An 18,350-nucleotide genomic window follows, 5' to 3' on the forward strand; every position below is an offset into this window, starting at 1 on the left:
ATATTGATATATGTGTGTGTGTGTGTATAGTGTGTATATATATATGTATACATATATATACACATATATAAAAGTAATTTATATAAAGCAAATTATATATAAAGTAATTTAAATTAAGGTATATACATAAATATATATCTTAATTAAAATTACCTTATTGGAGGAAAAAGGACCCACATGTACAAAAACATGTTTGTATAGCTCTTTTTGTGATAGCACAGAATTGGAAAATTAGTAGATGTCCATCAATTGGGGAATGGCTGAACAAATTATGATATACAAAGTTAATAAAAAAGATGAACACACCAATTTTAGAAAGGCCTGGAAAGCTTTCCATGAACTGAGACTGAGTGAAACAAGCAGAACCAGAAATACATTGGACATAACAACAGCAAGAATGTGTGATGATCAGTTATGAAGGACTTGGTTCTTTTCAGTGGCTCAGTGATCCAAAGCAATCCCAATAGACTTTGGATAGAAAATGCCATCTACATCCAAAAAAAAACCCCTAAGGAGACTGAATATAAATCAATACATACTATGTTCACTTCTTTTTTCCATTTTTAAAATCTCTCCCATGGTTTTTCCCTTTTCTTCTGAATTTTCTCTTCTAACATGATTCATACAAGCAATGTGTGTTAAAAATAAAGAGAAAACAAAAGAAAAAAATTTAAAAATTAAAAAAATAAAATTACCTAATTGGAGAAAGATTCTTGGAAAATGGTGGAATAAGGCAGGAAATTACCTGGTTCTCCTGAATTCCTCCTATTGTCTGAACAGTGAACTTTGAGAGGCAGAAATAATTTAAAGTGGCAGTAAAGCAGCTATCCTCTCTTATTTTTTAATATAGATTTTTATTTTCAAAATATATACATGGGGGCAGCTAGTTGGTGTAGTGGATAGAGCACCAGCCCTGAAGTCAGGAGGACCTGAGTTCAAATCTGGCCTTAGACACTTAACACTTCCTAGCTGTGTGACCCTGGGCAAGTCACTTAACCCCAACTGCCTCAGCCAAATATATATATATTTATATGTGTATATACACACACACACGGATAATTTTTGACATTCACCCCTACAAAACCCTATGTTCTAATTTTTTCCCCTCCCTCCACCAGTAGGCAAGTGGTCCAATATATGTTAAACATGTGCAATTCCTCTATACATATTTCCACAAATATCATGAGCAGCTCTCTTCTAAAGAGGAAAGACCCTACTTCCAGAGTCAGAGGGACAAGTGAAGAGCAAACACCTCCAGGCAGACTTCACTGAGTCAACAAACAGTAAGCCCTGGTGGGTGGAGGGGCAGAGGGGTCTTACTAGAGCCTCCCCCGACAATGGATGCTAAGCACGGGCACACTGACCAGACATGGTCTGGCTACGGCTGTGTGTAAAGAGGAGCAGGCAGAGCAATAAATGGGTCAGAAAGGCTGAGGACCCTGCTGCTGGCTGTGGGCACTCATAGAAGAACAGAGTCCCCATTTTTGGTTCCAGGGCATAAGGGTAAGTTGAAATTTATAGCCACAGTAGTGACCACAGGAAACAAGAGCCTTGATGGCAACATGAAGACTAGGGGCCCTAGCCATAACTCAGGGGTGGAGAGGAGTGCTTGAGGTTGAGCCCCTAGACAGAGCTTAGAAAATAACTTTACAAAAACCATAATGCCTGAGGAATCATCCCCCACAGATTAAGCCTTCCTGAAGAAAATAAGACCTAAAAATTAGAATTGGCAGTGGAGAAGCTAATAAGTTCATAAGACCCCCAAGAAATAATAAAACAAAATCAGAATGAAAAAATAGAAGAGAATATGAAACATATCATTAGAAAAACAATTGACTAGAACAGATTGAATACAGTATAAGAACTGTTGGAGTGCTTGAAAGTTATGATTAAACAAAGAATCTAGACACCAGATTTCAAGAGATTATTAGAAAAATTGCCCTGAAATTTTACAAGAGGGTAAAAATAGAAACAGGAAAACTCCACTAATCAGCTCTATAATGAAAACTCACAAGAACATCACAGCTAAATGGTACATGTTGCCTTTTGAAAAATCATCTAGATGTTAGGTCATAAAAACACTATCAAATGCTGAAAAGCAGAAATATTAAGTGCATCCTTTTCAGATCAAAATGAAATAAAAATTACATTTAATAAGGAATCATTAATTGTTCATTAATGGGCAGAGTCAATATGCTAATAATGACAATTTTATCTAAATTAATATATTTATTGAACGTCATCTCAATTATTACCAAAACTTTTACTGAGATAGAAAAAATAATATTAATTCATTTGGAAGAACAAAAGATTGAGACTATCAAAAGAATTAATGAAAAAATGTAATTATATTATAAAACAGTAATTATCTATATTATAAAGCAATAATTATCAAAATTATTTGATACTGGCTAAGAAGTAGAGAGATGGATCAATGGAACAGAGTTGACATACAACCCAAAGTAGCAAATGATTATAATGAAGTTGTGTTTGAAAAATATAAATATTTAAGCTTTTAGGATAAGAATACAGTGTTTAGTTTAAAAAAAAGGAAGAAAATTATTAAGAAAATTGGAAAACAGGCTGGTAGATAGATCAATATTTCATACCATTTACTAAGATATGATCAAAATGATACAAAAAGATATGAATCAAAATGGATACAATAGATCTGTTCAATGCAGAATTGCCACAAAGCTTCAATTTATTTAAAAGAGCAACAGAAATAACTCTTTACCCCTGAATATCTGTGAAGTGCAATAAAGCAAATATAATAAAACAAGGTACATCTGTGTGATCTGCCTCTCTCCTAATTTTCCAGTCTCCCTATTTCCCCCTACATTCTCCAGGTTTTCATTCATTGAATCTGCTAGATCTTTCCTTTATATCATGTCCCACTTTCTACTTTCTTGCCTTTCCCCACAGTGGTCTCTGTCTCTTCCTGGAATGCATCCTCCTCCGGAGCTCTACTTCCCAGAAACCCAGGTTTACTTCAAAGCACAGTTCATGTGATACTTCTCACACTAGGACTTCCTAATTATGCCCCTGTGCTCATCTGCACTCTCTCTGACTCTGTTCCTCTTTCCATCTGTCTCTTTCTCTCTCTGTCTCGATTTGTTTCTCTCTTTTTCCCCCTTTCTTCCTCTCCTTTCATTATTCTGAATATATCCTGTATTTACTAATCTGTGTATTACATCTCCCCAGTAAACTATAAAGGCAGAGATGATTTTGTTTTAACCTATCATCTCCAACACCTAAACCAGTGCCTGTTCTACAGTAGGCATCTACTAACATTACTGAATTTAAATGAATTTGACAATAAGTAAACATTATAACAACTTATACACAAGTACCTAGTTTCCTCAGCCTACTTAAGATTATTAAGCCTTGAGATAGACCATTGCTCTGACAATTCTGAGTGTGACAAGAGCTGTAGAAAATCTACAAGATAACAAGATTGATAAAATGAAAGATTTCCTTATTAACTATTATAAGCATTTATGCTATAAAGCATCTCTCTTTTGCTAATTATATATCTTCACTGAAAGGGAGATGAGCAAGTTAAGAATTTACCCCTTCTGGAGCTTCAGGGCATATGATGCATTTCCTTTACAATGCTGGCAAGAGGAAAAGGATTAATATCACCTTAAAAATGACAATTCAGATTAGGCTTTTAGAGAGTCATCCATCTATAATGTTTTGCAGGACACAATGCCTTATGACATTGCTAACTCTGCCATCATATGTTATTATAAACACATCTCTACTTTCACGGCATTGACAGTAACTGGTAACAACTGAAAAGATCACAATGAAACAAGAAAAGAGTGTCTAGAAATGGGGCTGAAAAGCTCTTTTCAGTTCATCGTTATGTGAAGGAGCCATTTGAAGAGCCTGATGTGATGCAGTATGAAGAACGAGAGAACGGCTCTTGATGGTATCCAACCAACACGGTGCTGTCCACCAACCCAGTTGACTTTGTAATGAGCAGCTACATGTGACCGGCTGAGAAAGTGCTCCAAGGATATACTTGGGGAATGGAGAGTCGCATGATTCACTCTCCGGTGCTTTGCCCTTACAAATCTTTCACAGAATTTATGATTAATACACTTTCTATCATGATAAAATTCCACTGTGACCCTTATGAATCTTCTATGCACATGCACTGATGAGTTCTTTGTTCCATAAAACACCCTCATTCACTGGCTATATTTCGGTTGGTTTAGTAATATACTAACATAAATCAGTCCCAAGGGATTTTAATCTCTAATATCAAAGTGGCCATGGTTTCCCAAATAAAAGGGTCAAACAAAATGAAAAGTTCAGCAGCTTCAAAGTTCATTCAAGGACATGTCCTAAAAGTGATTCATCCTGAACTCTGTATTTAAAGAGAATCTGAAAGAGTGATGTTCTGTGTTATTCCATTCAAACCTTGGCCTCCAAAAAGAAATTTAAATCTTATAGCTAAGGCACAACAAACGTTGAATTCTGCCTGATGCTATTGTCCATTACCTGTAACTAATATAATAAGAGAGATAAGCTGAGGGATGCTAATAATAGCTTTGGTCATATAATACAGGAAAGATATTAGGGAATGCCTTTGAAACTCATTTGCATTCATTTAATCTGTCAGATATGAATTAAATACACAAATGAAATGTCTCCAAACCTTAATGAATTTGCTCTTGTGTAAAATCTTTTTATGGCCCAAAACATAAGATGACAGGGTCTAAAGAACATTACAGCAAAAACAACTTTGAAAGACTTTAGAACTTTGATTAACACAATGTTAAATCATCAGATCAAAGAATGAAGAGGAAATGTCACCTACCTCCTGCCAGAGAAGCCTTAAATGGTCTAAAATACTGTAAAACATATATTTCAGGAAGTTGTTTTGTTGGACTATGTATATTTGTTATGAGAATTTTCTTTTTCTTTTTTTTAATATTTTTTCAATGGAAGAAGAAGCAGAAAATCAAGATAACATTTTTTTTTTTAACAGATGACAGTCTTGTACTGAAAGGAAGCTTAGAGGTCAAGCACTCCAATCTTGCAGTTTATAAATAAGGAAAATGATATCCAAAGGATAATATGTATTAATTTTAAATATTTGATTTTGAATTTAACAATCATGAAAATCCAGAAATATTAAAATTTGAGCAAATTCAAATTTTCTTCTTCATAAAGCTCATGTCTGGGGGAAAGTTTTGAAAATAGTTTTAATTTAAAAACAAGAAAACTGTATATAATATAATATATACATATGTATTATGTGTGTAATTTGTATGAATATATATATATATATACATGTGTGTATATATATATATATATATATATATATATATATATATATATATATACTTTTTAGTTGTTTTTAAATACACACATATACATCCATATATACATTTTATTTTATTTGGTTGGTTAACCACAGCTAAACTAATTAAATTTAAACTAGAGATTTTATTCCTAAAGTATTTAATGATTTCTACAAATCACATAAATGAAAATTCATCATTTCTATCTCCATTTCACTAAATGTACACTACCCTGAACATTTATTTACAAACTCGAACAACTAATATGGTGAAAATATGAGGTTCAATTCTAAACTCCTCACCATATTTTACTGACAATCTGTAATAAGGATTCTCATAGTACTAAATACTGTATTAACTTTTCCAACTATATAAATTCATTATTAATATAATATGCCAACCACAGCCATCTACAATTTTGGTTTGAAAGGGTATTAAATAAAACAAGGTATATTACTGAATTATGATAGAATCGAATTTCTCTTAGGGAAACTACCTACCATAAACATTTATGCTTCTTATGAGCAGGGAGACCACACAGTGTATAATGTGCTTACAAAGAATGGAAAGGGCAAAAACAATTAGTCTATTGGGATGTTTTAAGTAAACTCTGGGCCCTAGTAACCTCATTCAGCAAATGAGGGAAGTAGAATAGATGATTTCAAAAGTCTCTTAAATAATTAAATCCTATGATGGTCTAAATTAATAAGGGCACACTTAGGTGGTTTGATTTTTTTAAATCTAAACTTTTATGCTAGAATTACTTCACATCTTGAACTTGACCTTCAGACAAGTTGTAAGGGCATAAATGAAGTGAAAAGTTTTCTGAAAAGAAAAATAACCAGGTCACTCCAGTTATCAGCAAGGTAATTTCACTGATTTGACATGCAGGGTGATTCAGGTGGAAATCAGCAGCCCCTCTGAGAAGGGAGGAGTTATTAGACAAAGTTTTCCTTAGCTAAATGATTTCAAAGGCTCCTACTTCCTAGCAGACTCCCACAGCTATGTGAGCCCATCATTATCCCTTAAGAGATTTTGTTTTTAAAATCTGAAGGAATAATAGTCCCATAAAGTGGCTATGTGGCTAAATAGTGCAGTTGACAGATTTTCGGACATGAAGAAAGGACAGATCTGAGTTCAAATTCTGCGTTGACTGAGCAAAAAATCATTTAGGCTTCTCATAGACTCAATTTCTCCATCATTAAAATGGGGGTAACAGTAGGGTCTACCTCACAGAGTTATGAGAGTCAAATGAAATATGTGCAGGGTACTCTCAAACCTTGCAGTTTTATATAAATGCTCATGCTGCTGCTGCTGCTGCTGCTGACAGCCTGCAGACTCAGAAATCTAAAATGCTTCTTAGATTTAAAGATGATACAAAGCTGAGGGGGATAATTAGTGTTCTGGCTGGTTTCTTCCTTTGTTTTCAAAGTGGACCAATGACTTCACGAGTGCTACACTGACTGCAGATAAACTGGATTAAAGTGAGGCCGAGCCACACAAAGTCACCAGCCTCTCCATCTCTTCCAGTCTGCCCAGCAGACAGGACAAAAGCCACGACCCTGGGATGGCCTGGGATGCACCTTCTGAGCCTGACCAGGTTCCAAGCACTCCACAGCCAGCTTCCTGGCCATGGGAATAAATGGTTCTCCTCTTCCCATTCTGAGGAAATTCTTCACGTGCTTGGGGTGGACATCCTGCTAGCTACCCCAACAGGTTTGAGGCCTGTGGGTTAAACTGGACTTGGTTTTGCCCATCTGCACATACCGGACCACATGATGGGAGCTGGTAGAATTAGGTGGACCCCAAAGGTGGGACGAGCAGCCCCAATAAGGCCTCAGCAGCCCTCATCCCAAGGGCTAGTCCTTCTGAACACTCCAAACACCAATCCAAAAATAATTATTGTGAACTTAATGATTCACAAATATTGTGAATCTAAGAAGATGAAATCTATTAGGGATAAATGTAAAATCTTAGACTTAGGCTCAAAAAGTCAATTTTCAAAATCTAATGTGAAAGTCCTGTCACTAGACAGTAGATCATTTGTAAAAGATCCAGTATATTAAAAGATAGTATACTGGAAACCCATAATGATCAATAGTATAATATAAAACAAGCACAAAAAGTAATAGGATCTTGAATTACATTCAGAGAGGAACAATCATTTCAAATCTAACATGTCCAAAATGCAATGTGTTATATTTCTCAAAAAAAAAAAAGCATCCCTATTTTATTAAATATAAGAAAAGGTGCCAGTCGACTACTGATATCACCTACCCATTCTTCCTCGAACACCTTAAGAATCTCCTTATTGCTTTTTTGGTAAAATACAAAATTCTTCTCCTGGCATTGAAAACCCCCCAAAACCTCACTCCCATTTCCCATTCCAGTCTTATTTCCTATTATCTCTCTTTACAGACTTTATTTTAGGATCTTTCTCCTTGTAATTGCTCCCTGAACATGGCATATCACCTACCAATTTTATTGTAAAAATGGTTCCCTCTCCCTCAAAGAATCCCTAACTTCCTTTAAAAGAAGATCTCTAGGGGGCAGCTAGGTGCCACAGTGGATAGAGCACCAGCCTTGAAGTCAGGAGAACCTGAGTTTAAATCTGGCCTCAGACACTTAACACTTCCTGGAGGTGTGACCCTGGGAAAGCCACTTAATCCCAATTGTCTCACAAAAAAAAAAAAAAAAAAAAATCTCTAGCACTAATCCCCACATAAGACCTTACTCACTTCCCCCAATTATGAGCATATCATCCTACTAGAAATTACTTTGTATTATCTTCTACATATTTTATATTTCCTTATTTTCACATCCACTCTATTCTTTCCAATAAACTGTAGTCCCCTCAAGAGCTTGGGCTATTTTGTTTTTATAACTGTACAGTCCAACACAGAGGTTCTCAGCCTTTCTGTGAGCTAAGGACTCTTCTGGAGCTCTGAAGAGCCTCAACCGAATAACATTTTAAGAAAACTAAAGGAAATATTAAATTTAATTTAGAGGCTTGTAAGGGGCAAAAAGATATTGTTTTCCTTCTCATACAAATTCATGGATCCCCTGAAATCTATGCAGGACCTCCTAGTGGATCAATGCACATCAGATTACGACTATCTGGTTTAGGAAAGTCTACAAAGCAGGCACTTGATAATTATTATTGAAATGGATTTAATGGGATCCAGGAGTAATCTCATTATACTTTGAGTTCACAATAGAGGACTATAAAGGTGCTAGCCATCCTGAATTTGAAAAGTGGAAAATGCACAGAGATTCATATCCATATTCATAAAAACCTAGCTTCTCCAAACAAAACTTCATATTCAATATTCTACCTAACTCCTGAATTCTGCCAAAATATATCAACAATGTTATTAATAGATAATGGATCATGAAACAAGATAGTAAAAGAACAAACTCTAAGGAATGAAGATAACAACATGAAATGAAACATTTGATTGTATATGAATTCAACATGAGTAGAAAGAAAAAGACTGATCTTTGAAGGACAGAAAAATAGCTCCTTTAAAATCAGCACAAGAAAAACCCAAAGTCCTCTCCAGGTCCCTTTAGTTACTGCCTTGCTGTGACAGAGGGGCTTGTTTAGATCAATGAAACTATGATCTCTGCCGTGGGGGATTACCCAAGACTAAAGTGTCATAGTGGAGAGTTCTGAAAAAAAAGGTCATAGGGACTGAAATGCTAAATGAGGAAATAAAAAGATAATTAGAATAATAGGAAATTTTGACCTTGAAATACAAAACAAAGCAGGGAAGAGACAAATAGTTTTGTCTAGATAAGTTGATATCTCTCTGGTCATAACACTTTTTTCACAGCAATCAAAAAGGCAACTCTACAAAATGGACATCCCCAGATAGTCAATATCAAAATCATACTGATTATATACTTTGCAGCCAAAGTTCTATACAGTCAATTAAAACAAGACCTGGATCTGACTGTGATTCAGATCATGAGCTTCTTATTGCAAAATTCACACTTAATTTGAAGGAAGGTAATTCAAAGAAGCAGAGGAAATAGAGACCAAATTGACAAGGTTTGCTGGATAATGGAAAAAAGCAAGGAAGATCTAAAAAGACATCTATTTTTGCTTCTTTGACTATATTAAAACCTTCAACTGTGAGGAACACAATAAAATAGGACAAGTCCTCAATGAGACAGGAGTGCCAAATTATCTTACTTGCCTCTTATGGAACATTGGAAAAGTAGCACAATAAGGCTGTAGATAGTTACCTTATTTATAAAACTTATATGCAAAGTATGTCATGTAAAATGTCATGACGAATCAATTAAATGGTAGAATTAAAATTGGTGGGAGAAATATCAACCATCTCAGATGTGCAGATGATTCTACTCTTATGGGAAAAAGTGAAGAAGAATGAAGGAGAGTGTAGGGGTAGAGCCAAGATGGCGGAGAGGAGGCAGGTTTGTATCTGAGCTACTCCTGGAGTCCCTCAGATCAACACAGATCAAGTTTCTAAATGGGATCTGGAGTAACAGAACCTACAAATATTTTGAGTGAAACAAATTTCCAGCAAAAAAATTTTTTAACAACTTCAAGAAAGGTCTGTTTCAATCAAGCAGGAGAAGAAGCGGCTGAGGGCAGACACTGCACAGAGACCCAGGGCTTGTGGCACCAGGGAATCCATGGCGATGCTCTGAGCCAAAATACATCAGTGCCAGCTACTCTGACCTGGTTCAGAAGCCAATGGATCAGCAGACCAGCTGTGAAACCTACAAGGCAACTACAAAAGAAAAAGTGAGCCCCTGAAGCCCAGCATAACAAAGGACTTGACTACATCCACTCAGCACCAGAAGGAAGCCAGCAACCCCAGCCCAGGGCAGTGTAATGCCACTGTCCCCTGTAGAGTAAGTTGGGACAATCTCCCCTTTGTCCTAAAATCAGACATCAACCTTAAAAAATGAGCAAAAAAGCAAAAAGAACTGTGACCATAGAGATTATATATGGAGATGGAGAATAGACCTGAAGCCCTCAAGACCTAACAGCAAATCATCTCCAAATAAATCCGGAAAGAGTGATATGAATTGGTCGCCATCTCACAAGGTGCTCTTGGAAGAATTCAAAAAGGATAATAAAAAAGAGTTAGAAAACAAAGGAGAAAAGGAAATGAGAACTTTGCAAGAGAGTTTGGAAAAGCAAACAGAGAAATTATCTGAAGAAAATTCCTTTAAAAATAGATTTAGTGAGATGGAAAAATCATATTAACTCCTTACAAAATAGATTTGATGAAATGGAAAAAGCATATGAGTCCTTACAAAATAGATCTGAAAAAGAAACCAACTCTTAAAAAACAGAATTTGTAAAATGGAAAAAATTCAATGAACAGAACACTATTTAAAAGTTCAATTGGACAAATGCAAAAGGAGATACAAAAGCTAACTGAAGAAAATAATTCACTAAAACTTAGAATTGAACAAATGGAAGTGAATGACTCAAAGAGACTTTGAGAATCAATCAAAACCCCAAAAAATGAAAAAAAAATAGAAGAAAATGTAAAATAAATCACTGGAAAAAATAGCTGACTTGGAAAATAGATCCAGAAGAGACAATCTAAGAATTATTAGACTCTCTGAAAATCATAATGAAAAAAAAGAGCCTAGATATCATCTTTCAGGTAATGATCAAGGAAACTTCCTTTTTGTCCTGGAACCAGAGGGTAAAATAGCCATTGAAAGAATTCATCAATCATCTCCTGAAAGAGATTCCAAAATGAAAACTCCAAGAAACCTCATAGTTAAATTTCAAAATTATAATTAAAGAGAAAATACTGCAAACCACCAGAAGGAAACAAAAGTTAGGTATGATAGACCTTTGGAGAAAATTGAAAGGGGAAAGAAATGAATATATATATATATAAATTGGCAGTACATGGAACTTATACAAAAATTAAAGACGTATTAGGGCATAAAGATCTCAAAATGAAATGAAAAAAGGCAGAAATAATAAATACATTTTTTAGATCATGATGCAAAAAAAAAAATTACATGCAATAAAAAGCCAGGGGAAAATAGACCAAAAATTAATTGGAAACTAAATAATCTAATTCTAAAGAATGAATGGGTGAAACAAGAAATCATAGACATAATTGATAATTTCATCCAAGAGAATGACAATAATGAGACAGCATACTAAAATTTATGAGATGCAGCCAAAGCAGTTCTTAGGGAAAGTTTTATATATCTCTATATGCTTACTTGCATAAAATAGAGAAAGAGAAGATAAATGAATTGGGCATGCAACTAAAAAAATTAGACAAAGAACAAATAAAAAACTCCAACTAAATAGCAAATTTGAATTTCTGAAAATAAAAGGGGATAATAATAAAACTGAAAGTAGGAAAACTATTGAATTAATAAACAAAACGAAACAAAAACTCAACAAAATAGATAAACCTTCAGTCAATTTGATTAGGAAAAAAGAAAATAAGAATTTAGTATCAAAAATGAAAAGAAAGAACTTTCCACTAATGAGGAAATTAGAGCAATAATTAGGAGCTATTTTGCCCAATTACATGTCAATAAATCTGATAATCTAAGTGAAATGGATGAATACTTACAAAAATATAGATTGTCCAGATTAATAGAAAAGGAAATAAATTACTTAAATAGTCCCATTTTAGAAAAAAGAAATTTAACAAGCTATTAAGCTCTAAGAAAAAATTTCCAAGACCAGATGGATTTACATGTGAATTCTACCAAACATTTAATGAACAATTAATTTAAATACTATTTTTAAAAAGAGGGAAAGAGGGAGTCCTATCAAATTATTTTTATGACACAGATATCTAAATGAGGTAGGGTCAAAACAGAGAAAGAAAATTATAGACTAATTTCCCTAATGAATATTGATGCAAAAATCTTAAATAAAATATTATCAAAGAGATGACAGCAAGTTATACTCAGGATAATACACCATGACCAAATAGGAATTATATCAAAAATGCAGGGCTGGTTCAATATTAGGAAAACTATTAGCATAATTACCTATATCAATAAACAAACTAACAAAAAACATATAATTATTTCAATAGATACAGAAAAAGTATTTGAAAAAAATTCAACACCTGTTCTTATTAGAAACACTAAAGAGAACAGGAATGGAGTTTTCCTTAAAATGATCAGTACCATCTATTTAAAACCATCAGCAAGTATCATATGTAACAGAGATAAACTAGAACCATTCCCAATAAGATCAGGGGTGAAACAAGGCTGCCCACTATCACCATTGCTATTCAATATTGTATGAGAAATATTAGCTTTGGCTATAAGAGAAAAAAAAGAAATTAAAGGGATTAGAGTAAGTAATGAGGAAGCCAAATCATCACTCGTTACAGATGATATATTGATATATTTAGAAAATCCTAGAGAATCAACTAAAAACTACTAGAAACAATATGCAACTTTAGCAAAGCTTTAGAATATAAAATAAATCCACATAAATCAAAAGCATTTTATATATTATCAACAAAGTCCAGCAGCAATAGACATAAAGAGAAATTCCATTTAAAATAACTGTATATAATATGAAATTTTGGGGAATCTACTTGCCAAGGCAAAGTCAGCAACTATATGAACACAATTACAAAACACTTTCCACACAAATAAAGTCAGTTTAATCAACAGGAAAAACATCAAGTGCTCATGGGTAAGTCAAGCAAATATAATAAAAATGACAATATTACCTAAATTAATCTACTTATTCAGTGCCATATCAATCAAACTCCCAAGAAATTATTTTACAGAGATAGGAAAAATAAAAGCAAAGTTCATCTGGAAGAACAAAAGGTCAAGAATCTCAAGGGAATTAGTGAAAAAATGCCAATGAATGTGCAAATATAAAAATGACATATTACCTAAATTAATCTACTTATTCAGTGCCATACCAAACTCCCAAGAAATTATTTTACAGAGATAGAAAAAATAAAAGTTCATCTGGAAGAACAAAAGTTCAAGATTTGATTTTTTATTACTAAAACCCATCAATTTTTATGTGAAAATTTTTAGGTATTTTTCAAATTACATATAAAAACATTTTAACTTTTTTTTTTAATTTTGAGTTCCCAATTTTCATACTCTTTCCTTCCCTCCCCATTAAGACAGTAAGCAACTAGATATAGATTATATATGTGCAATCATGAAAAACATATTATTTATATAGGCCATGTTGCAAAAGAAAACATAGACCAAAACAAAAAGAAAAAGAAAGTTAAAAAAAAAACATTTTTCAATCTGTATTCAGACTCCATCATTTCCTTCCTTGGAAGTAAATACCATTTTTCATCATGAATTCTTCAGCATTGTCTTGGGTCATTGTATAGTGGAGAATAGCTAAATCTTTCACAATTGCTCATTGTACAAAATTGCTGTTACTGTGTACGATGTTCTCCTGGTTCTGCTTACTTCATTTTGCATCAGTTCATATAAGTCTTTCCAGAATCTCTATTACTTGTATTCAGAGTTCTAGTCCAATTGGGTTTCTATTTTCCATCTGCATAAGAACTCAGGTATCTCCCTCCTCCTAATCCCTCAAAAAAACCAGGAAGGGTTTGTTGGATTGCTATCCTGACTTGGACAGGATTTAGGACAAGTTTTGGGCAGAATTAAAGAGGAAAATATAATGACAAGTTTCAATCATTTCTCAAATCTTTTTGTTTTTATTTTCCAATTTGTAGAATTACGGAAAAGGCTCAAATGAGCTGGGAAATGTATGTTCCAGATGATTGTCAAAAAAAAAGAAGATCCTTAGGGTGATCATAAACTAAAAAAGTTCAAGTACACAGAAAAACAAGCATCCATTTATAAACAAACAAGAAGAATAATGAATAAAAAATAAAAACACTGGTTTGGAGATCAGAAGATTGGAGTTCTTGATTTATTTGTTAAATAGAAGCATCCTCATTGATAACTACAAGGCAGTGTTTAGATCGGCACAGTTTAAATGATCAAATATCAATGGGAAAATTTATCAAATAATAAAATATAGATGAAATAAATTAGTTCAACTTTTGACAGAGCTATTGATCATGTCTTAAAATATAAAATTTTAGTGTCACAAAGCAAAGATTTACAGACTATACATGGCAAGACTCAAATAGATCACCTATCACAATCCTGATCTTCCAATTCCTTTTTTTAAATAATTATAAAGGAACCTCATTTCTTTTGAGTTTATTTTGAGACTATTAATAATAGTGAAAGGATCATTTTAGGAAAAGGTTGAATTTGAAATAAAAAATAAATATGCACAATACACCCAATTCTAACCAATTTAGTTTTGATAATCAATCTCCTGATTGTTTCTTAGTATTAGATTTCCACTTTCAACACCTGCAAAAGGATGAGATTTTGATTATGTCCCTAACATAACTAGGGGTTATATTCCAAAAGTTTTTTTCCTAAGGTAGTTGTTCAAAATTTGACTGCATTTTTCAGAGTGTCTGTAAACAAAAGTCAATTTAGTACTTCATATAGACCTGAAAGATAGCACTGGCTCTGCTCCTAATTAGGTTTATGACTTTGGGCAAATCACTTAATTGTGTGGGCCTCGATATCTTAATTATACAGGAGGAGATAGGCAGGTAGTTAGACTACAATTAATTCAGTTCAAGAAATAATTATTAAGCACCTTCTATTTGCAGAGCATAGGATGTCTGTCCTCATGGAAGTTAAAAATTCTGATTATAATTAAAGTGATACCCAGCTCTAAAATCCTGTGATTGATCTATGATCCATGATCTACCCCACCCAAAACACCATAGAACAAAGGCATCAAGTTTCTAAAAGAAAATTAGTTTAGAATTCTATCTTAGAAGGTTAAGTTCCCACTGCAAAGGCATTTGGGCCTCTGTTTCAAACCACTGACAACAGACCTTATGGGAAGGGACTTCGGAACATAATGGTGCTGAGGGAGCACAAGGGAAGACGTAGGGAGGATTGGGATAGAGGCAAAAAGCTGCAGAAGGTTGGGACTCCAAGAGTCACTTTTTAGAACAATCTGGCTTGCTAATTACAGTCAAAAGGTAAAACAGATGCCCCCACCTCTAATTCTTTTTGTTGTTGTTCTGCTTCCCCTTAAACTTAATTCCATATAAAATTCAGGTCCATGTATATATAAATGAAGACTGGAGTAAAATGAAGCTGTCTTTAAAATGAAACTAAGATTCAAGCTTGATTTGTCTACCACCATCAGTGCTCAGGAGAGTACTGTAAAGCAAAGAGTAAAACAGAGAGAAGAAATAGCCTTGAGAGGGAAGACTGGATGATAAAACTAAGGCTAAAAATCCGAGGCCGGGCCTGATTGATAGAGGAAGGGTAGACATTTGTTTGTAATGGGTGTATATAAGTCAAGCATAAATAAAGTTGGAGATTATCTACAAATTAATGAATATTTTAATAAGTAACAAAGACCTTATTTATCCCTTTGCAGACTGTGAAACTGAAACCATGGCATAAGGAATATCTAATAGTAGACTGTCAAAAACCAAATTGTTCAGAAACAAATAATAAACATATCAGTTTTAGGACTTAGTTAATTCTTTAGCTACTGTAGAAATGCATTTGGGATATATTTGTCCAACACTCCTAATATGGAAATCATATGTTTTGTGCTCCTTTTTTAAAAAAAACCTAATAGTTATCCTTTTCACTAAAAATAAAAACAGTCTGATACTTTTCAGTGCTCTTTAAAACACTAATTGTTACCAGCTTTATATAATTAAACTATCCTGAAATCCAGGACCAACACTGAGAGAAACACTTTTGGTCAACATAAAAACTATCTTTCTGTATAATGAAGTATTTCTTTGGATCTTTTAATATGGTTTACTTTAACTTTTCAAATGGCACTTACTGTGTTCCTATATCCACTACAGTGTATTTATATTCATGGATTCCAGTCATGATCCTGAAGAGGTAATTAGACGATATCCCATGAGTTACAGCATTCTAAAAATATTTTGTATGCATCATGTAAGATGAAGCAACAGTTTTCTCCACAATAATGCAGGCTGTATATCAAATAATTAGTATGCCAGAGTCTCTTCATCTGGTAATAAACTAATTAAGCTTCAAGTTAAATGGAAGACAGTTACTGAAAGATCTTCCAACTTAACTCATTAAATTCAGGACATTTTTTCATTAAGGAAACAGATTTAAGATCATAACTGGGTAACTAAAGATTCACTGGAAGAAAGGAGAAAGGATTGCTATGCAAATGATCAAGGAAGGTTGGTGATAATTTTCCAAGAGTCAAAAATGACTCTTCCTAATTACAGAAACAAGGTTAGGCAGTGGACTCTGCTGTCCCAGGCAGAAGGAAATACCAGATGAAGAAAACTCCTTGTAGCAAAACTCCTTCTCCCCAGAATCCATCTTGGAGAGATCCCTTGATGCCCCAAACCCTTATGTGGCATTCCCAGCTCAAAGAACCAGCATGTGTCAGCAAAGGGCCCTGACCCCAGGGCCTCCACTATAGCTGTCATGAAAATCATGAAAATTATAATAATTAAACTTGGGAAGAAAAGCCTGTTTGACAGCACTCTTAATGTATGGATATCTACATATATATATATATATATATATATATATATATATATATATATATATATATATATATATATATATATATATATATATATGCTATTTAAAGATTATTATGAGCTTTCCTCATTTTAAAATATGGCAATAAAAATGTCATCATCTCCATTTTGAAGAAGTAAAACCAGAGGCCCAGGAAAGGATAGTGACATATTCCTATAGCGCAATAGTTCAAAGAAAAGTAAAGAGAACTAACTTTTAGGAGGCACCAGATAAAGGAAGGGGGGTGGAACTTAAACTGGATCCAACTTAAATCTAATCTGGACCCAAACGGTTCTGATCCAGTTCCCATCCCACTGTATATTTTTCATTCCCCTTGGTTCTGTAGATCTCAGCTGGAACTAGACAGACAAACAGAAAAACTGGCTTAGCCCAAGGCATACTCTTAGTGTCTGATATCAGACATCCAGCAGAACAGCTTCTCTTCATGGGCTTTGGGAAGGAAGGGAGCTATAAGAAATGGCCAGAGGAAAAGGTCTCCATAAGCTCTCTGAGGCAAGGAACAGGGCTTATTCATTTTTTTCCTCACCTAATAACCTAGAACTATGTCTTAGCAAGGACTCAATAAATGTTTGTGGAATTAAATCCAAAGTTCTGTCTTGAGCTCCAATATAACCCTTAATATAGTAAAACATTATTATTTAAGAACAATGCTAATTTATCAATATATTACTTGGAAATCCTGCATTATGAAGAACTTACTCAATGAACAGATTAATAATTTTTCCAAAATATTGCTATGTTCCAGACTACACAAAGCTTTATAGTAACTGCTTCAAGAAACAGTATTGTGAAAGTGTGGAAATAGAAACTGCACTGATTTGAATCATTTGTAATAAAGAATTAAATCACATTCTACCAAAAAAAAAAAAAAAAAAAAAAAAGCAGAACTGACCGTAGAGCGAAAATGTGTCAGCAAGACCGGATGTTGTGTTACTGCTTCAAAAGCTAATAAAGTAATCTTGATCAATTCTTCTGATGCTGTAGGACCTAGGAATAAAATGATCATTACAAGATTTTATTATTATGATATAAAACATAATGCCAAAATACTTTAAATGAAAAGGTAAAAATGGACTTAGGAAATATTACCTATAGCTCCATCTATATTGGTCTCTCCTGAGTCTATGGACTTAATATGATTCTGTAAAATAAAAAATAATTTTTAAATTGACATAAATATAACTTCCAAAATACAAGTGATTATTGCTAAGCATAAAGAACCACTGTTTTTCCTTATTAAACAATTCACTTATGACATTAAGTGCTATCCACATAGCTAAACATTTAGATCAATACTGCTATACTGCCAGGACCAATTACACATATATAAACATAGACACAATATACACACATCCCCATTATACATACATAAATATGCAATGCATACTTATCCAG

At 33.7% G+C, this 18,350-nt stretch overlaps 1 protein-coding gene across 3 annotated transcripts in view; it reads right to left on the minus strand.

The window, feature by feature from the left end:
• The window catches only part of ULK4 (unc-51 like kinase 4), a 624,778-nt gene that overhangs the window by 388,549 nt on the left and 217,879 nt on the right, over window positions 1–18,350 (minus strand). For all 3 annotated transcript variants that reach the window (XM_074272175.1, XM_074272174.1, XM_074272171.1), the window contains exons 26-27: window positions 18,045–18,096; window positions 17,848–17,942 (exon numbers count right to left, since the gene is read on the minus strand). In XM_074272175.1, coding sequence (XP_074128276.1) covers window positions 17,848–17,942; window positions 18,045–18,096 — 147 coding nt within the window. The remainder of the gene's footprint in view (window positions 1–17,847; window positions 17,943–18,044; window positions 18,097–18,350) is intronic.

The sequence above is a fragment of the Sminthopsis crassicaudata genome, chromosome 5 (genome assembly GCF_048593235.1).
Source record: "Sminthopsis crassicaudata isolate SCR6 chromosome 5, ASM4859323v1, whole genome shotgun sequence".
Classification (NCBI taxonomy): Eukaryota; Metazoa; Chordata; class Mammalia; order Dasyuromorphia; family Dasyuridae; genus Sminthopsis; species Sminthopsis crassicaudata.